We start from the raw sequence: 18751 nt of genomic DNA on the forward strand, positions 1-18751 counted from the left end.
GATGGAGAGCAGCTGACATGAAATCATATGAAAAAAATGATGTTTGCAACAGAATCAAGAGAGAAATAACTTCTGTGGTCATTATGAAAAATGAACAGACTAACTAGGTGTCTGGCATCTGTCTGAACATTTTTCATTTTGACTTCTGTTCTAGTGTTTATGTTTTTTCTAGAATATACAGTAATAAAGGTTTGATGCTGAGTCTGTCACTAACAAAGATGAGTCTCTTTTTACATCTTCTTAAACATGGGTGCACAATGCTAAAAATGAAATGAAAAATGTCAAGATTAATGGAGCTTCTCTGCTACTGTCAGATTATTTATATTTTAGAAGACCCATAGCTGAAGGGTCTTCCTCGTACAATAGTTTGTCCTGTTAATGTTTAAAAAGCATACATCTTATGATTATAGAGAAGTCTTCAAGGTATAGGCATTAGTAAGTTACGTAAGTCATTTATCAATTTTGTTAATTCATTTGAGTCTATTCTTATGTTCAGATCCTTTAGGAGTTTTACTGTTCTACTAGCTATATTAACTTGAATAATTACACAGCAATAATCAAAAAAATTTGGACAACTTTCCAATAAAACAAGACAGTATTCAGTTTCGGTACATCCAGATGAACCAACAGGTATATCTGTTTTCTGCTTATTACAAAACCTTAATTTTGCAGTTTTTCAAAGCTAGACAATGTCTTGAATGTATATTAAATTATAATTTGTGTACTTATTTTTAGAAATATTTTAGTGAAAAAGCTTTTGCCAGTTTTTGAAAGTTGCATTAAATTTAGCTAATGTCATCAATTTCCTTCTTTACTGTTTGCACGCAAATAAAGAAACATTCTAAAGAAAACCAGTCCATCCATTTTCTGTAGCTGTTTATTCCTTTAGGATTTGAGTGTATAAAAGGACCATTTCTGGAAAGTATGCTAATACATCAAAAGTTACATTCATGCACACATACTGCAAGTACTCCCTCTTAAATGGACAATGTTGATTTATAGCACTAATTAAAATGAAATCTCCAAGTTTGGAATGAAAGAGGAAAGTGGAGAACCACCAGAATCAAAAGGCAAAAAGCTCTTTCACTTTCCAAATTCTTCTTCTGAGCAAATATTTTACAGTAAGTACTGCAGTCAACCTTAAGGAATCCAAGACTTATGTTCTGGACTTTGTATTACATTAAACTCTTGTATTAGATGTAATTTGAGACTTTAAGGTGAAGAGGGCAAACTTCATCATTCTAAAGAATCAGTATAGTTAAGAGGAGGCAACATTATTTTTGCATATGTGAAATATGGCTTACGGGAGAATTCAGTGATTACTGAAATATTACAATGTAATGTATTAAGAAATAAACAGGAAAAAGACAATATTGAAGTGGGGCTTATGTGAACAATGGTCTGAAATGACTAAAATGATGGATAATTTTTGCTGATAATTGCAGTACAGAATTAGTAATAAATCTAGTAGAAATATCTTATTCTTCTTCCACTTAAGTTGTTGTCCTTTGGCCCTCCAATGAACTGGCATTCGGTTCAGGGTCATCATTTGCAAAACTTTGCATAGATTCAATTGTGAAAATATGCATATGGCAAAAAAAAAATCTGATTTATAAAATCTGGAGTATATACATTTGCATGTAGCTTAGTCTTTATAAATCATAATCAAATAGTGAATGTGAGGTTGTGAATACGCCTCAATGCTAATCAACCTCATACATATACAATCATAATGCTGTTAACGTTCATTGGCTGGTAGAGCAGACTTCCTCTTGATGTATTATGTCTCCTCCACCTGCATTCAGGAGCGTCCCCTTGCAGTCCACAACTAAGCACACAAGATCATGTGTGGCATTATCACATCTCTCCTCTGTTTTCTAGGGTCCAGGAAAGGCTTATGGTGCCAGCATCTGAGCAGGCAGCCACTATTACCTGGCACATGTAATGACACAATTGTCTAATACAATGAATAGTATAGAATATATGAAAAACTGAAGTCTGCCAAGTTTGCCTCAAAAATAAATTAATCATGGGATGACAAAGGCCACAGAGACATGATGTTTGTCAGCCTCATCTTGGCATCACATATGACTTGTGTGTTAATATAACATCAGGTTAACATAATTAACAAAAGCAGCTTTATTCTCTCTAGATGCCCTTATTGCAATATGAATGCAGTGAAGTCCTATGTTGGCAAAAATGTTACATTTTACAGTATGCATGTACACCCATACCATGAAGAAAACTGGACTTACAGCATCCACAGTCAGCTAATGGCTTTCAGCAGAGCTGGGATGATGGGGTGAAGCTTGGCTGAGATACTCCTGACCTGAAGTAACAACAGGTAGCCGATATACAGTAAACTGATGAAAAACCAAAAGAAGATGAAAATGTGTGCACAGCATTGACCCTGATAAAAGGGAACTGAAATGCAATTTGTACATCATATTCATTACTTTTGAGTTTTAATAAGTTTGTCACATTAATGCCCATAATAATGGCTTGGTGATCTGAATTATTATAATTTATATCATTGAGCCTTTATTAAAATACCTTATAATAATATATTGTAATATAATAATTATTACTATTTAGCTGACTTGGCTGTATTTCACTGCTTGATCAAGGATGTTGTCATTTTCTACTTTTCTAAGAAATGTTGCATACAAATGGGTCAGAGCTACTCAAAATATATGCAAGTTCTCCCTTCAGGTTTTCTTTTATAAATCCCAATGTTTACCTGAGAAGTTGTGTATGCACTTTTCAAGCATCCTTTTGTGAGTACACAAGCTTTATAAATGAGGCTTCTGGGCTGGCTTCTCCTTTACTGCCAGTTATCCTGAGACCCTGGCTTGCAGGGTCATACTTTTGACATTATGTCCTTTCCAAGGTCTGCCCAGTTTTTGTCATTGCTTTTGCCTGAAAATACGTATGTTTTATTGTTGGTTAGAATGTTTTATTTCAATAATATTCTGTAATCGTATGTGCTCTGTAAAGCTCCTTGTGATGATGCATATTATTACAATATGAATGAAAAGAGAAATTATTAAAATCAACATTTTTGATTTACAAAAGTATTTTTCAGTATTTTATTTTTACTTTTAGGCTTACTTAATTTTGTTCTGTATACCTGTGGCTGATGTTTTTATGTATTTATTTATTTAGATATCAAACATTTACCTGGAAAGTACCTTGAAAAACCAGTACAGTTCTTGCAAAGTTTTAAATTTCAGGTATGACTTTTTCAAATCCTTCAACCCATTTTCGGAACCTATTTTTTCCAGTTAATGTGCCAGGCCTGTCCAGGCACCAGCTGTTCATATCTACCTATTACAAAGCCCACTGTAACGCTCACCCATATGTATGCATAGCTGACCAATTAAAAGACTCTATTCTACCTCACTTGTACATCTTTGGAAAGTGCAGGAAAATCCAAAGTACTAAAAAAAAAATTCTTACAGAGCAAATGCAGAGAGAAATTGGAGGAGAACACAGAGTGTCCTCCAGCAGTAACCACTGCACCACCATGCTAGATAATTTTTGTTTAACAACTATAACAAGTGCAGTTTCTGTACTGTGATTTGTTCTAAAACCTGACTGAAACTTGTCAAGAACAGCATGTTTATTCAAGTGATCATTTAGCTGCGTAATGACTGCCTTATCTAAGATTTTACTCAAGAAAGGCAGGTTAGAAATAGGTCTAAAATTTTCAAAAACAGAGGAGTCAAGATTCTTTTTCTTGAGCAGGGGTTTTAACAACAGCAGTCTTAAGACAGTCTGGGAAGACCCCCATATCTAATGATGAATTTACTGTGTCAAGAATACTATCAATTAGTATGCCAGATACTTCTTTGAAAAAGCTTATTGGGATTGGGTCAAGGATGCAGGTGGAGGGTTTCAGTTGAGAAATTATTCTATATACTGTAGATCTGGCAAATCTATCATGGTGAAAGAATTTAACTCGCTTAAAATGGAATACCAGGGTTTAATAGGATCAGTATTGGCTGAATGTACTATATGAATTCTAATATTATTAATTTTGTGACTAACAATATAGCAAAAGCCTCACAAGTTTCACTGTAAGTTTTTTGCAGGCATTCCTTTGAGTGACCTGGGTTTAGCAAACTATCAATTGTAGAGAATAAAACACTCGGATTACGAGTATTATTATTTATAATTTTAGAGAAACAGCACTGTCTCTCAAGATTATGTTGTTGTATTCTGTTATTTTAGCCTTCATATTTAATAGTGGATAATCAATTTAGTTTTTTTCTTCATTTACGCACTAACTCTCCGGCATGTTTTCTTTAAATCAGACACTCTTTGGGTCTTCCATGGTGTAACAGTGCTGGAAAATTTTTTAACTGTCTTTTCAGGAGCGACTAAGTCAGTGGCAGCTCTCACTTTAACTTTAAAATATACCACCTTCCTATTTACATTATTATCACTATTGTAGTAAGCACTACAAACGGACTGGATGCTTAAAATGTTTGTAAACTTTAAAGCTACAAATGAATCAAACAAGTGTTTTTTAACAATACACTTCTCACTAATTTTATCTATCAGTATTTCTATATTAAATAGTAAGAGAAGATTGTCAGATAAACTGATATCCATGATGTTCCTAACATCAACTTTTAATCCTTTAGTAATCACTAAATTCAGCATGTGTCCCCCTTTGTGTGTTTGCTGACTAACGTGCTGGCACAGATCAAAAGAGTGCAGGAGGTTCATAAATTCTTTTGCTTTCGGGTCACACTGATTATCGATATGAAAATTAGAAATTTACATTTAGGAGCCTGTCATAGTTAGTTATGATAATTGACACCAAGTCTGAGAATTCCTTAAAGAAAGACTCATTATATTTAGGAGGTCTATACATGGACAATACTGGAGACTGAGAAATTCCTTGAATAACAATGGCCAGATTCTCAAAGACACAAACGTACCAAAGTTCACATCTTTACACTTTAGCTAACTCGAATAAATATTTGCTAAACCACCACCTTTCTTACCTTGACAAACTGCATGAGTAAAGCTGTAATTCGGAGGTGCAGATTTGATTAATACAGCCACACCATCAGAGCTAAGCCACATTTCACTTAATGTGATAAAGTCAATTTTCCTATCATTAATAAGATCGTTGATGGAAAACGTTTTGTTGGTTAATGCTCTAACATTTAATAAGGCCATATTTAAGGTCTTGAAAGAGCAGAACTGAATTGTCAGAGTGTTCCTGCTGTTTGAAATGGTAATTAAATTATTTGTATTAATGCCACTTTGAGCGGATTTTTTATTTAATCTATAATCTGTTTTTATAGTTTTAATAAAGTGTATATCTACAGGTGAAATGGTAATTAAATTATTCACATGTATGCCACACTGTCTGGATTTTTTTACATGAACTGATGTATTGATGCAGTGCACATTTGAGTTAGAGTTCGCTATGGAGTTATCGTGTCCTTGCAAGGCATTATGGAAAGAATTAGGTTTAAAAGTACATACTCAAGGGAGACGAATTACTGTACAAATGTTTTCAGAGAGGACACGGGCGTCGAATCTATTAGGATGCAGGCCATCCCGCCTGAATAAATGTGGCCTCTCCCAGAAGAGATCCCACTTGTCCACAATCCCAATGTTTTGTCCCTCGCAGAACCCTTTCAACCAGATGTTTCATGCCAGGAGACGACTGTAGTACTCATCTGATCTTCTAGCCAGAGGTAAGGGACCCGAGCACCAGGAAAACAAGAAACAAAAAATTTCTGTTTAGGGCAAGAAATGTTTAGGTTTCGTATGATAGAACTTTATATGACTTTATAATACAATTTATGTGGTAATGTGTTTTTACAAAAACATTTGCTAAATAAGTTATTTTATTAGTAAATAAGTATATAGGGCGGCACGGTGGTGCAGTGGTAGCGCTGCTGCCTCGCGGTAAGGAGACCTGGGCTCGCTTACCAGGTCATCCCTGCATGGAGTTTGCATGTTCTCCCCGTGTCTGCGTGGGTTTCCTCTGGGTGCTCCAGTTTCCTTCCACAGTCCAAAGACATGCAGGTTAGGTCGATTAGCGATTCTAAATTGGCCCTAGTGTGTGCTTGGTGTGTGGGTGGGTGTGTGTGTCCTGCGGTGGGTTGGCGCCCTGTTCTCTGCCTTGCGCCCTGTGTTGGCTGGGATTGGCTCCAGCAGACCTCCGTGACCCTGTGTTCGGATTCAACAGGTTGGAAAATGGATAGATGGAATAAGTATATAAGTTAATATACAACAATAAAATAGCCTTAGATTAGATTGTGGGGGTATTGGGAAATCCTAGTACTACAATTGTGGAGAGAGGGGTTGAAGGTCAGGGAGGTATTTACAGGCAATAATCTATACATATAAAAGGCAAAGCCCTCACTGACTAATCACTAATCTTCCCACTTTCCATATAGGTGGGAAGCTGAAATTTCCCATGCTCATTCCTTGCACATTTCATGTCCTATTGCAACACCCAAGGGGGGGAAACGGGTGCAACCCCTAGACTGTATATATAGATAAGGGAAACCCCTCCTCACTATTTCTGGGGCTTCCAATATACGTAGGAAGCCCAGATTTCCCATGCTCATCCTTTACACTGTACTTACAAAGTCTCATTTCGCGCCGTCCCCTGTAATGAACTTTAGAAAATAACATCTGTTTTGGTGGTTCTCACCATTATGCCGTAAGGAACTTTTGGAACTGACTTCTCCTTTTGGCGGTTTCATTCTTTATTTCTGTTAACAGAGGATTTATTTCATGCAGAGACACACAAGGGCTGCCCCCAGTCCCCCTTCCTTTTTCTGCACGGTCGCTGCCTGCGCACCTACCACGTGGTTGGCACCCTGCCTATATACATTAACGACATCCCGTGCTCATGTGCCTTCTCACTCGCTTCCTTACTTTCCTCAGCTGTTCGTCGTGCTCACTGCTCCCTTCTTCTTTACTCCACCGCTTCAAGGGTGGAAGGACTGCTCATTCTTCTTTCAGGCTACCTCTAAACCTCACCCATACTGATTCTCCCATGTGTAACATATCCAAGCAAAGCACCATGGCTTAAGTGCTGCACGATTGTAAGCTCATTGTATGGGATGAATGCACTATGGCACACAGAGCAGGTGTTGAGGCTTTAGACAGGACCCTACATGACATCAGAAACACAACAAAAATGATGGGAGGCTTGACAGCCTTGCTTGCTGGGGACTTCCAGCAGACCTTACCAGTTGTTCAACAGGAACACACGCCGATGAAGTTAAAGCATGTCTGAAGTCATCATACCTATGGCCTAAGACCATCGTTCTTACCTTAAGAATAAACATGAGGGTTTACTTGAACTGCGACAAAAAAGCCAGAGAGTTCACTGCTCTCCTCATCAAAATAGGTGATGGCAATTTAATTGAACAGAACTGTAAAATCAATGTCCCTAACAATCTCTGTCTCCTGGTGAATACCTTACAAACCATTATTGAAAATGTTTACCCCAACCTACGATATCTGCATGAAAAGGACGTCTCATGGTTGAGGCAGATAGCTATTCTAACACCAAAAAAATGACATGACCTTACATATAAGCACCATTATAGTTCACCAACTAACTTCCAAAACAAAAACATATAAGTCTGTCGACTCTGTTGTAGAACTAGAGGACACGGTGCACTATCCAGTAGAGTTTCTTCACACTCTTAATCCTCCAGGCATGCCTCCACATACTCTACTTTTGAAGGTCGGTGCACCAATTATGTTACTACGAAACTTACAACCACCAAAACTTTGTAACGGCACCAGGCTTCAGATCAAATCTCTGCACAAGAAACTCATTGAGGCAACTGTCTTCACTGGAACTGACTCAGGGGAGAATGTATTTATTCCTAGCATCCCTCTCATACCCTCTGACCTCCCATTCCAATTCAAATGCCTCCAATTTCCAGTAAGGGTCTGCTTCGCTATGATAATAAATAAGTGACAGGGCCAGACTCTAAAAAAGTTCACCATTGACTTGACACAAGATTGCTTCTCACATGGCCAAATGTACGTTGCATGCTCAAGAGTAAGTTCAGCAGACAGCTTGGTCATTTTACAACTCGAGGGCAGAACTGCAAACGTCGTTTACAAAGAGATCCTTACATTGTAAAAATGTGCATTTCTCATACACAACACTTACAATCATAAATTAAACTGTTTACAATAATTAAATTCACTCTCAATACTAAAATAAACCTATGACAATTACATTGACAATCATGTTAAGTTATTTTTAAAATATTTCCTTTTCTTTTTCATAACTTCTTTAACACACTACTTGTCAAAGCACAGGTATTTTGCTAGTATGCAATAAGACAGTAAGATGATGTTTAAATAAATACAGTAAATTAGAGTAGCAGAAAGTAAATAAATACAGTAAAAACAAGTAAATTAAGGAAAACTAGATGGCAGTGCACATGTAACATAGAGTACAGTTGCATATAAACCAGCAGGTGGGTATAGTGCAGGACACGTATGAAAAGGTTACCAAGAGTTCAGTAACCTTATGTATGGTCTTGGGTAATAAGCTATCCTTGATGCGTGTGGAGCAACTGAGATTCCAGTAGCAAGTAGTTTTAGAAACCTTACAAATTTACAAATATTTTTTTTATTTATACAGTACTTAATATTGTTGAAAGAATCTGGGAATATTTGGGGCAAGGATTTGCTTTTTTGATAAATACCTTTTTTCAACTTGCAGAAATGGAAGTGTTGTGACTTACATGGAACTAACTTTTAGGATTTCTGTGCCTGATGATGTGATTAAACAAGTTCTCATCGGTGGAATTCAGGAAAATAATGGAGGAGTTATAGGCAACTTTCATATTGACATTCAAAGTGTGGAAATTGGAAGTAAGTAAAATTTGTGGAAAAAAAAAATCGATATGAAAGTGGTATTACAGTGGATAGCACTGCTCAATTTAGTTTGTATGTCATCTATGTGAAATTTGCACATTTTGAATGGATATCCTGTATAATCTCCCTTTCTCACTCATAACCTAAATACATGCTGTTAAATTAATCGGAACCTTTATCTAGTCTACCTTGAGCATGATGAGAAAAATCGACCAGTGTCCAGTCTAGATCTGGTGCCTGCCTTTCGACTATTGATGATGGAAAAGGCTTCAACTCCTTCATAAAAAACATTTGAAAAGTTGAATGTAGGCAGATTTTAAATTACATTATCCACTTGGTCTGATTCTCTTCCAAACTGAGAAGCGGGTTCAATAGAACAACACATCATATTTTTAGCAAATCAACAAAATTACTGAAAATTCCTATAAAAAATACAGCAACACGCTCACTTACTGAAATTATCTATGGATTGTCAATATGAAGTTTGCACACTTTTGTCATGTCTGCATGGGTTATCCCTTAATATACCTAAAGGGGTGTGTGTTAGATTAACTGGTGAAGCTGGCCCTGTGTGAGTAGCACCAGTTAGACTGACAGCCTCTACGTGTTTTTTTTGCTTTGTTCACAGTGCTGCCGGGATAGGTTTTGGTCCACCTCTGAACATGAATTGGTTTACATGTGTTTGACAATGTTATGCAATGATGTTAATGTTAATTGTGTGTGCGCGTATGTATAAGCATTGTGTCAAATAGATATTCCTGCTGGTTTTGCCTTGTGCCTAATGCTGTCATGATAGGTTCTGCCTATCTGTGACTTTATAATATATTAAGTTCATTGAGAAGCTGGATTGATATCTCAGGATTTATATAGAAATTAAAACATCTAAACTGAACACAATTAGTAGCCTACTATTAATATTTTATATAGGTGTGGATTGAATTATTTTGAGTATATTTATTCTTTATTATTCTTTTCTAATTTTAATTTGTTTTTCTATTCTTATGACTTTTTCTTTAGCATCTTGTAAAGCTCTCTGGGCTACATCTTGTGTATGAAAATGTGCTATAGAAGTACATGCTGTTGTTATTAAGATATTGTAGATACTTTATTCACGATTAACACTACACTTCATCACACTACACTAAGGTCAATCAAAAATACAATCACTACATTTTGAAAAACTGAGATTGATTAAATCATATGAACTGCTAACCTCACATCCATAACCAGTTGTGAGAACTATTAACGATCAAAATATTGGATTGTTCCTCATGTATATTAAAACATTAAAAGTAAAACACAACAGTAGGCTCAGCAGGCTTTTTTTTCTGGAAAATATTAATTCTTGAAAAAATTCTGAGACTTTGCAATGTTCCTAATAAAAAAAAAAGATTATTTCTAGTTTTTTAAAAAATAAAAGACCTTGCATTCTAAAGGTGGCTTAGGACTCTTCCAGCTGAGCAGGACAAATTAACACCAAAGCAAAATACTATAGGAGATCACATTCGATTTACTTTTCATAATCTTACCCCATCTGGCTTTACTCTTAATAATGCTATTAAAAATTAGGAGCAATTAAGAATCCAACTCTATCTGACAAGATTTTCCTCAAAATGGTCTTATTTTCCACACATTTGGATGGGAGATTTCCAAAACATATGATCTAGTGAGGCATGTGCATGAGGACATCTCTCACTATGAACCTTTTAAACCTTTAAGATGTATGCAACGAACAATTTTAAGACTAATTACACCATTCTGTGCAAAGACTGAACAGTGTAACTTCTGATTTCTTTTGTAGTCTCAAAATATAAATTTTGACAATCCAGTAATAAAACTTTAAGTTCCACATCTACATTTACATTATCCATAGCATTATTTAGGTATACAGACCAATGCAAGATGACAGCAGCCTCAAATTCCTGCCACGATTGTCTCAGTCTCACCACAATCCTTTAAAGGAGAAAGTGTGTCCAAAAGAGTTTTTGTTTACTTAACATTCCTTATTAAAATTATAAAAATGAATAGCAGATGAAAAGTTCAGAGAAAGTTATTTAAACCCAAGAAAAATTTTAAGCTTTTTCTTATATTTAATATAAGCAGTATATTATTATACACATGAGCAATATTTTAGTTTAAAATGCAGTATACACACATTTGGTTACAATTTTGACATAGAGAAAGAATTCATAATTTCTCAGGTGGGATGGCAGCAGAGCAGATAGAGTTTCTACTTTGCATTGTTTCAGTCCAACTGCAACCCCTATGCTGTAGGGCCTTTATGTTGAAAATCTCAAGGTTTTGGTTTCATCTCTCAGAAATGTTTCTCAAGTCAATTGGAGATGCAAGTCGTAAACTAATAAAAATAATGAGGTCAACTTCAAAAAACATATTAACTGCTACAAGTCTAGGCAACAGTAATGACAAGGCAGACTCTATTGCTGTATGTATGGCTTATGCAAACATGCAGGAGGAGGAGGAAAAACACTAAACTGTCCATGGCAAATATCCTGTCCCTGAGTACAGAATGTCGAGCCTCTTGCTCACAATGAACTAATTTGTATTCATCCTGTAAATTCTACTTACTGTGTTAGTTTGGAGTTATCTATATTTATAATGGTAAAAAGTCTGTTCAGATTTAATGTAATTTGAATATGTGGTTGTCTTAACAGTGTGATTACAGTTCAATCACAATAAAATTCATTTAGAAGTGAACTTGCTGTGTTAACCAAATGTAAAACCTTCAAAATGTACACCATTCTGCTGCTCTACATATACTGTACATATAATACACCCAAAACCCCCTGTCAATGCTAGTCAGAAAGACAACATTAACATTAAACACTTCCTTGACATTTCTTCTAGAGAGCTTTGTTTTTAATCTGTTGGCTTTTTCTTATATAAAATGGTGATACTGACATCTAGTGGCTTATGTACACCTTATTTCTTTTTTTTTTATCTTGCTCTCATCTGTGTAGCTTATTATGAAATCAAGTTTACTATACTCATAGTTGCCCGTTTTGCTCTCAGTACCTTAAAGGCCACTAGGTATCCAGTGTTATTGCTGGCTATTAAACATATTTAAGTCTGTATTGAAAAAGGACATGGTGGTGTGGTGAGTAGTGTGGCATCTTGCAGTGTTTCATCTCAGATTCCACCTCAGACTGCAGTCTGTTTTTTTATGACACTGAAATGTCTTCCGGGCACCTGCATGATTTTCCTTCAGAAGCACCCATTTTCTTACAAGGTGCAAAGAATACTATTAGATTCAGTGGCATAGCTAACTTTCTAAAAATTTTCTCTACCCAGAATGAGTTTGTCTTTCACTTGTGGATAGTTTAATTAGGCTGCAGGTTCCCGTGGGCCTGGCCAGACAATGAAATTATTTGAAAGGCTTTTAGTTTGAATTCCATACAGATTTTGCACATTCTTCTTCTGTATGTTTTTTTTCTGGATAGTTTTTTTTCTGCATCCCAAAGACATGCAAATTAAGTTAAGTTAATAGGTGGCTCTAATTTGGTGGTATATGGGTGTTTGTGGTGTGCATGAATGGGTAGCTCCTGTTCCTCACACAGTCCTGCTGATGTACTCTTTAGTCCCTGTCAATCGAAAATGAATTTAAATAGGTTTCATAATGATGGGATTACTTAAATTACTTTCAACATACACCCCAAGGCATATATATACACACACACTATATGTATATACTGTATATGTGTATGTATGTATGTATGTATGTATGTATGTATGTATGTATGTATGTATGTATGTATATACTATGTATATATAGTTTCAGCTGCTTTGGTGTTAATGAAATTAACAGCAGGTGCACTAGATTAGCAACGACACCCAAAACAAGAATAGTTTAACAGGTGCAGGCCACTGACATTTTTCCCTCCTCATCTTTTCTGGCTGTTTTTTCACTAGTTTTCCATTTGTATACGGTCAGTGTCACTACTAATAGCATGAGGCAATACCTGGACCCTACAAAGGTTGCACAGTTAGTCCAACTTCAATAGGATGGTACATCAATATGTGCCATTGTCAGAAGGTTTGCTGTGTCTCCCAGCACAGTCTCAAGGGGAAGGAGGACAAGCAATTACTCTAGAACAGCTGGACAGGGCCGTAGAAGGTCCTTAACCCAACATCACAACTGGTATCTGTTCCTTTGGGCAAGGAGGAACAGGATGTGCAATGCCCAATGCCAGCGACCTACAAAATGACCTCCAGAAGGCCACTGGTGTAAAGGTTTCTCCATGGAGGGACGCACAGACCTCTACAGGCTAGACAACAACACCTTGACTGCCATTAGATATCAGGATGAAATCTTTGGACCCATTGTCAGACCCTATGCTGGTGCAGTGGGTCCTGGGTTCCTCCTGGTGCACGACAATGCCCGGCCTCATGTGGTGAGAGTATGAAGGCAGTTCCTGGAGGATGAAGGAATTGATACCATTGAGTGACCCCCATGCTTGTCTGACCAATCCAATAGAACACCTCCGCGAGATTACGTCTATCTGACACTGCCATTTTGCATATATTAGATATATAATATATAATATATGTGTGTGTATGTGTGTGTAATTTTAGGTGGTAAATGCTTTTTGTTCTGTTAGCCGAAAAAGTGAAATATGATGTTTTTTAGTCAAATCTCTGAGTGTTAAATTAATTCACATTGAGATAAATCTATATATATAAAATTCTTTTCGCGTTTGAAACGGAAATTACGTATGATCACGTGATATGGAAATTACGTATGAAACGGAAATTACGTATGACCAAACGATATGGAAATTACCTATGACCACAAAACATATTATAATACAGGAAGTTGCCAGGCACGTTCTGACAGAGAAGTTTTATTTATTCGTCCACGTGACTGTCGCTGAAACTGCCACATTGTAAGTTTTTTTTAGTTGGTAGTACTTGATAGTAGAAGAGATGAGGAAAACAGCTTTGCGTCTTTCTACTTTTTAACTGCGCCAAGCTGTAAACAATTTGAAGACGAGACCTCCTTCAGCTGCGAGGGGTCGTGAGAACAAAGTGGACGCTGGGAGGCGCGGAATGTCGGGCTGCTCCACGGGGTCGAGAGCTTCGCAGTTTTGGGCAGCGTCCTCTCTTCTCGCACTGTTTGTCGCACTTCAAGTCACCCATCGGCTCCTAGGAGAGTGGAAATCTTTGCAAATGAGTGTAATCGGCACCATCGAAGCAGGACTCTGTTTGTAAATTGCCCTGCACAACTACTTACTGTTCCTTAAGGTAAGTTCGGGTCACTTAAACCCCACAACATTCAAGCTTGCTTTGTGATTAATTATTTTAACAAGTAAATCACAGGCATGTAGTGCAAGGTTGTCAGGCAAAAATTTGGACGATCCCATAGAAAATGTAATTTCTATACCACAGTTGTCGTGTAGCGCTTTTCATAAGGGATCTACTACTTACCTGTTGTGTTATAGCCCCTTTAAAATATAGTTTACCTGAAACCACTTCAGTAGTGCTCAATGTATCTTTACTTCTTGAATGTTAATGTTTTACTGTTTAATAACTTATAGACTACATTTTATTTTTTTCCCTTGCACTCAGTGAGCGAAGCCACTGGGTAATCAACTAGTTAATCTATAAAAAAGTATCTGTGGGGCCATTATTTTCACATATACACTTTCAAGTAAAAATTTAGCACTGCAGATTTTTGCTATGTATCTATTATGTTTTAAGATAGCTTTCACGCTGCTTTTTTACTAACCAAGATAAATTGTTCTCTCTATTCATAGGTTCTGGTGAAACTGGCACAACCCCATTTTATTCCACAGTAGGTAAGATATATGAAAATAGTCAACTGAACTCTTTCGCATTTTCAACCTTGTTGTGAAACAGCACTTAGTCCTCTGGTTGTTCGATACAATTGGTCCTAAATGCTTAACATACTAGATGATTTACTTTTCAGTATTTTTGCTGTGCTAGGAAAATTGTTTACATTGGATTTATATAAATCTGAGTATAACTCACCAATAACATAATATGTAAGTAAATATGCTGTAACGGAGTGCATACCTGACAAGAACACTACCAAGTCCATAAAGTGCAGTAGATAAGAGTTACAAAAAATTTCCATGGAGGAAGGGAGAATGCTGGGAAGAGAAAGTTGACTTATTAGCAACAAGCTCCACTTCATTCCAATGCGAAAATGCTAGATTCACTAGAGTGTCAAGTCCTCATACAATATGTGTGCTTCAGAAGTTAAATGAAAGTATAAGTGACAGAAAGTGGTATCTTAAATAAAAGTATTCCATGTTCCCCCAGAACACAAGTCCGCAATCAACACAGCAAGTGACAGAGACACTTTCCCCTCTAACAATACAGAGCAAGTAGATGGTAGTACTCTTTCCTTTCACACACCACACGTCGTACAATTACATCATGCAATATACGGGACCCTGCTGTCTTTTTAATGGTATGGTCAGCTGAAAGGTGGCCAGAGAGGTCCAGCCCTTTAAAGGCAACAAATGTTTAGGAATGCAGGGACATAAGGGCCCACTGAATGGAATCCAAACCTTGTATGAGATGAACTTAGTCCTGGCCAATCTTGTGTTTCAATTACTTTAATTAAAAATGGGTATCATTCATAAATTTTCCAGAAATTCTTATTCCAGTTTGGGTTCACAAGAGTCTAGACCAGGAATGTCCAAAGTCTGGCCCACGGGCCAATCACGGCCCAAGATTGGATTTTGTATGGCCCGCGCCTTTTGTCTCAAAATGTGTTATTTTTGGCCCGCATGCACAAACAGAATAAATAAATCATACCAATTCAACATGCAGTTTCTCTTTTGAACTCATGGTGGCAGCACTTTATAACAGAGTCTGCCAACTGCCACAAAACCTCAAACAGAAAAAGACTGAATGATGGACCAATCACAGCACTCGCTGGACGCGTGATGCTGTCTGGCTTGGGAGGGTTTAACACCGAGGATTCTGCAGGTGTACGCTGCCAGTTTGAAGGTACACTGTATAGTTGTGTAAAATTTGCTGTGACCCTACAACTGTCATGGCTACAGCAAGTAAAAAAAAGGAAAGTTGATAATGAAGGATGCCGCTTTCAGGCAAGGTGGAAGTTACAATATTTTTTCACTGAAAACCGAAACAACTGTGTCTGCCTAATTTGCCACGACACTGTTGCTTTTTATAAGAAATATAATGTGAAGAGACACTACAAGACAAAACATGCTAGTACATATGATAAGCTATCAGAGATTGACCGTGCTGAAAAGTGAAGCAACTCGAGGAGAGCTTAGCCGCCCAGCAGCAGTTCTTTACGTGGGCCCATGAATCAAATGAAAACATCACCAAAGCTAATTATGAAGTGGCTATGTTAATTGCTAAACGTGGAAAACCTTTTACAGAAGGTGAGTTTGTTAAAAACTCTGTCATGAAAATGGCAGAACACATTTTCCCCGAAAAGAAAGACTTTGCTAACATTTGCCTCGCTCGTAACAGTGTGGCATGAAGAATTGAAGAGCTCTCATCAGATGTTAGGAGACAACTGGGAGACAAGTCAACAAATTTTGATTTTTCTTCTTTAGCCTGAAAGCACAGTTGCATCAGACACTGCTCAGTTACTGATTTTTTTAAGAGGTGTTGATGGTGACATAAACATAACAGAAGAGATGCTGGACCTCAAAAGTCTCAAAGGCCAAACAAAAGGAACTGATTTATTCCATAATGTTTGTTCAGCTGTTGATGACATGAAACTACCATGGATCAAGCTAGTGGGATTATTACAGATGGTGCGCCTGCCATGGCTGGTGAATGAAGTGGATTGTCCACGCTAATCTGTAACAAAGTCAGCAACGAAGGAGGCAACGCTGTTAAATTCCATTGCATCGTTCATCAGCAGGTTCTTTGCACCTAACATCTAAGATTTGATCATGTAATGAATCCAGTAGTAAAAGCAATTAATTTAATCCGTTCTAAAGCTCTATACCACCGCCAGTTCCAGCAGTTCCTGCTTGACATCCAGGCTGAATATGAAGATGTAATATATCACAACGACATGAGTTGGCTCAGCAGGGGATCAGCACTGCAGCGATTTTTCTCTCTTAAAAGAGAAATTTGACAGTATTTGGTTGAAAAGAAACAGCCAATGCAAGAACTGTCAGATTCTGAGTGGATAGCAGACTTGGCTTTTTTGGTGGACATAACAAAGCATCTGAATGCGCTGAACATTAGCCTTCAAGGACAAAAATGCAGTAGTAAGCCAACTATATTCACACATAAAGGCCTTTAAAATAAAACTGCACTTTTCCAGAGATACTTGTCACAAACGAAGCCCTGCACCACACACTTCCCAGCTTTGCGGGATGTCATGGTTGGTAATATGGTTCTCATTAAAACTATTTGAACTTTATACCATTTGAAAGTTATCTTTTTTTAATACTTTTTTGAGAAAATGTACTGTACTGTATATGTTGGATAAGTAGCCAATCATGACCCTGCATTGGTGTCCAAATGAGAACAGAGTTGTTGATTTATATGATGTACGTGCAAAAATTCATAGTGACCAGAGATGCATTTCAGATTGCTTTTTAAAACAAGTAAATTTTGTCTAAAAAATATGCAGACATATAGAAAATCACCACCTAAACAAACATAAGTTAACCACAATGCATAATTTAGGAAAACAGTAGATTTCTAGTGCATATTTTGCTACTGTAGCCCACCTTTCGATTCAAGATGTCTTTTCGAATAAGATAAATTTTCTCCATAATTAAACAGTAGTTGTCCAATATAATACAGGAGGAAACCACAAACAGCTTTTTCACAAATCATGTTTATAATTTGCTCAGGGATGCTGCTGAAACTATAGCCAATGCACATATCCAAAAGATACTATTGTTTTGGTATTTGGTAGATGTTCTCAAGTTTAGTCCTGGAGAGTCATGGAGGATTCCGATTTTTTTTCTAAATCAGTTGATTAATTAGAAGCCAAAATACTGTCACTAAAGCAGTTTTGTACTTCTATCTCACATTTCAAAACTGCATTCTCTTGGATTCTGGTAGGACAGCAGATTTACAGGACATGTGATGAAGATCTGTTTCTGGCAGGACAAATCATGCAGTAATATGCCAGCTACATCGATTATATTTTGAAATTGATATGCATTCCAAATGCTGCTTTTGTGGACATTACCAAAATATGTATTTGAACATAAGTGTGTGTTCACTATTTAAGGGGCTGACATCCTGTCCATGGTAAAGTTTTTATATCTGCTTCCATCAAAGTAGGTTTTAGCAACAGTACTTTGTAAACAATTATAATATTTTCAAAATGTGAAGAATACATCCATTTAATTCAACATAAATACTACTTTTTCTTTGCATGTTCATGCAATAAAGAATTATAAAAGAATGGATATGAGTAAGCACAATTCCTTGCTTTTAGCCAGTGCTGTTGCCTCATAGGTCCAGGAAACTGCCTAATATTGAGCCAAATCTCTGTCCACTTGAATATTTTTGAGGTACTCTAGTTACACCTTACATCCCAATGACGTGCATGATAAGTTAATAGACAATTAGAACATGTCCCAAAGAGAGTGTGGGGGCTTTTGAGAGTGTGTCTCCTGATAGATTTAGTATCCTGCTTTGGATTTTTTGATATTACAATAGAAATGCTAGTGAAGAACTTAAATTAAAGCGAATGCATTTATTTAATTGGTTACTAGGATACATTAGTTCCATCAGCATGTTATGACCTTGCTGTTTTCTGACATTCGGTCATTTGAAAGACATTAAATTTGATATTCATTAACAGATATTTGGTTTTCAAAAAATATAGTAGTGAATAAGTAACTAAAACTTTTTGCAGTTC

General features: G+C 36.8%; 1 protein-coding gene across 1 annotated transcript in view; it reads left to right on the top strand.

Moving 5' to 3' along the window:
* tmprss15 (transmembrane serine protease 15) overlaps nt 1–18751 on the top strand; it is a 159572-nt gene that overhangs the window by 20659 nt on the left and 120162 nt on the right. Inside the window, exons 3-5 of the mRNA XM_051926620.1 lie at nt 3166–3233; nt 8735–8886; nt 16155–16289. Coding sequence (XP_051782580.1) covers nt 3166–3233; nt 8735–8886; nt 16155–16289 — 355 coding nt within the window. The remainder of the gene's footprint in view (nt 1–3165; nt 3234–8734; nt 8887–16154; nt 16290–18751) is intronic.

Source organism: Erpetoichthys calabaricus, chromosome 4 (genome assembly GCF_900747795.2).
Source record: "Erpetoichthys calabaricus chromosome 4, fErpCal1.3, whole genome shotgun sequence".
In the NCBI taxonomy this organism is placed as follows: Eukaryota; Metazoa; Chordata; class Cladistia; order Polypteriformes; family Polypteridae; genus Erpetoichthys; species Erpetoichthys calabaricus.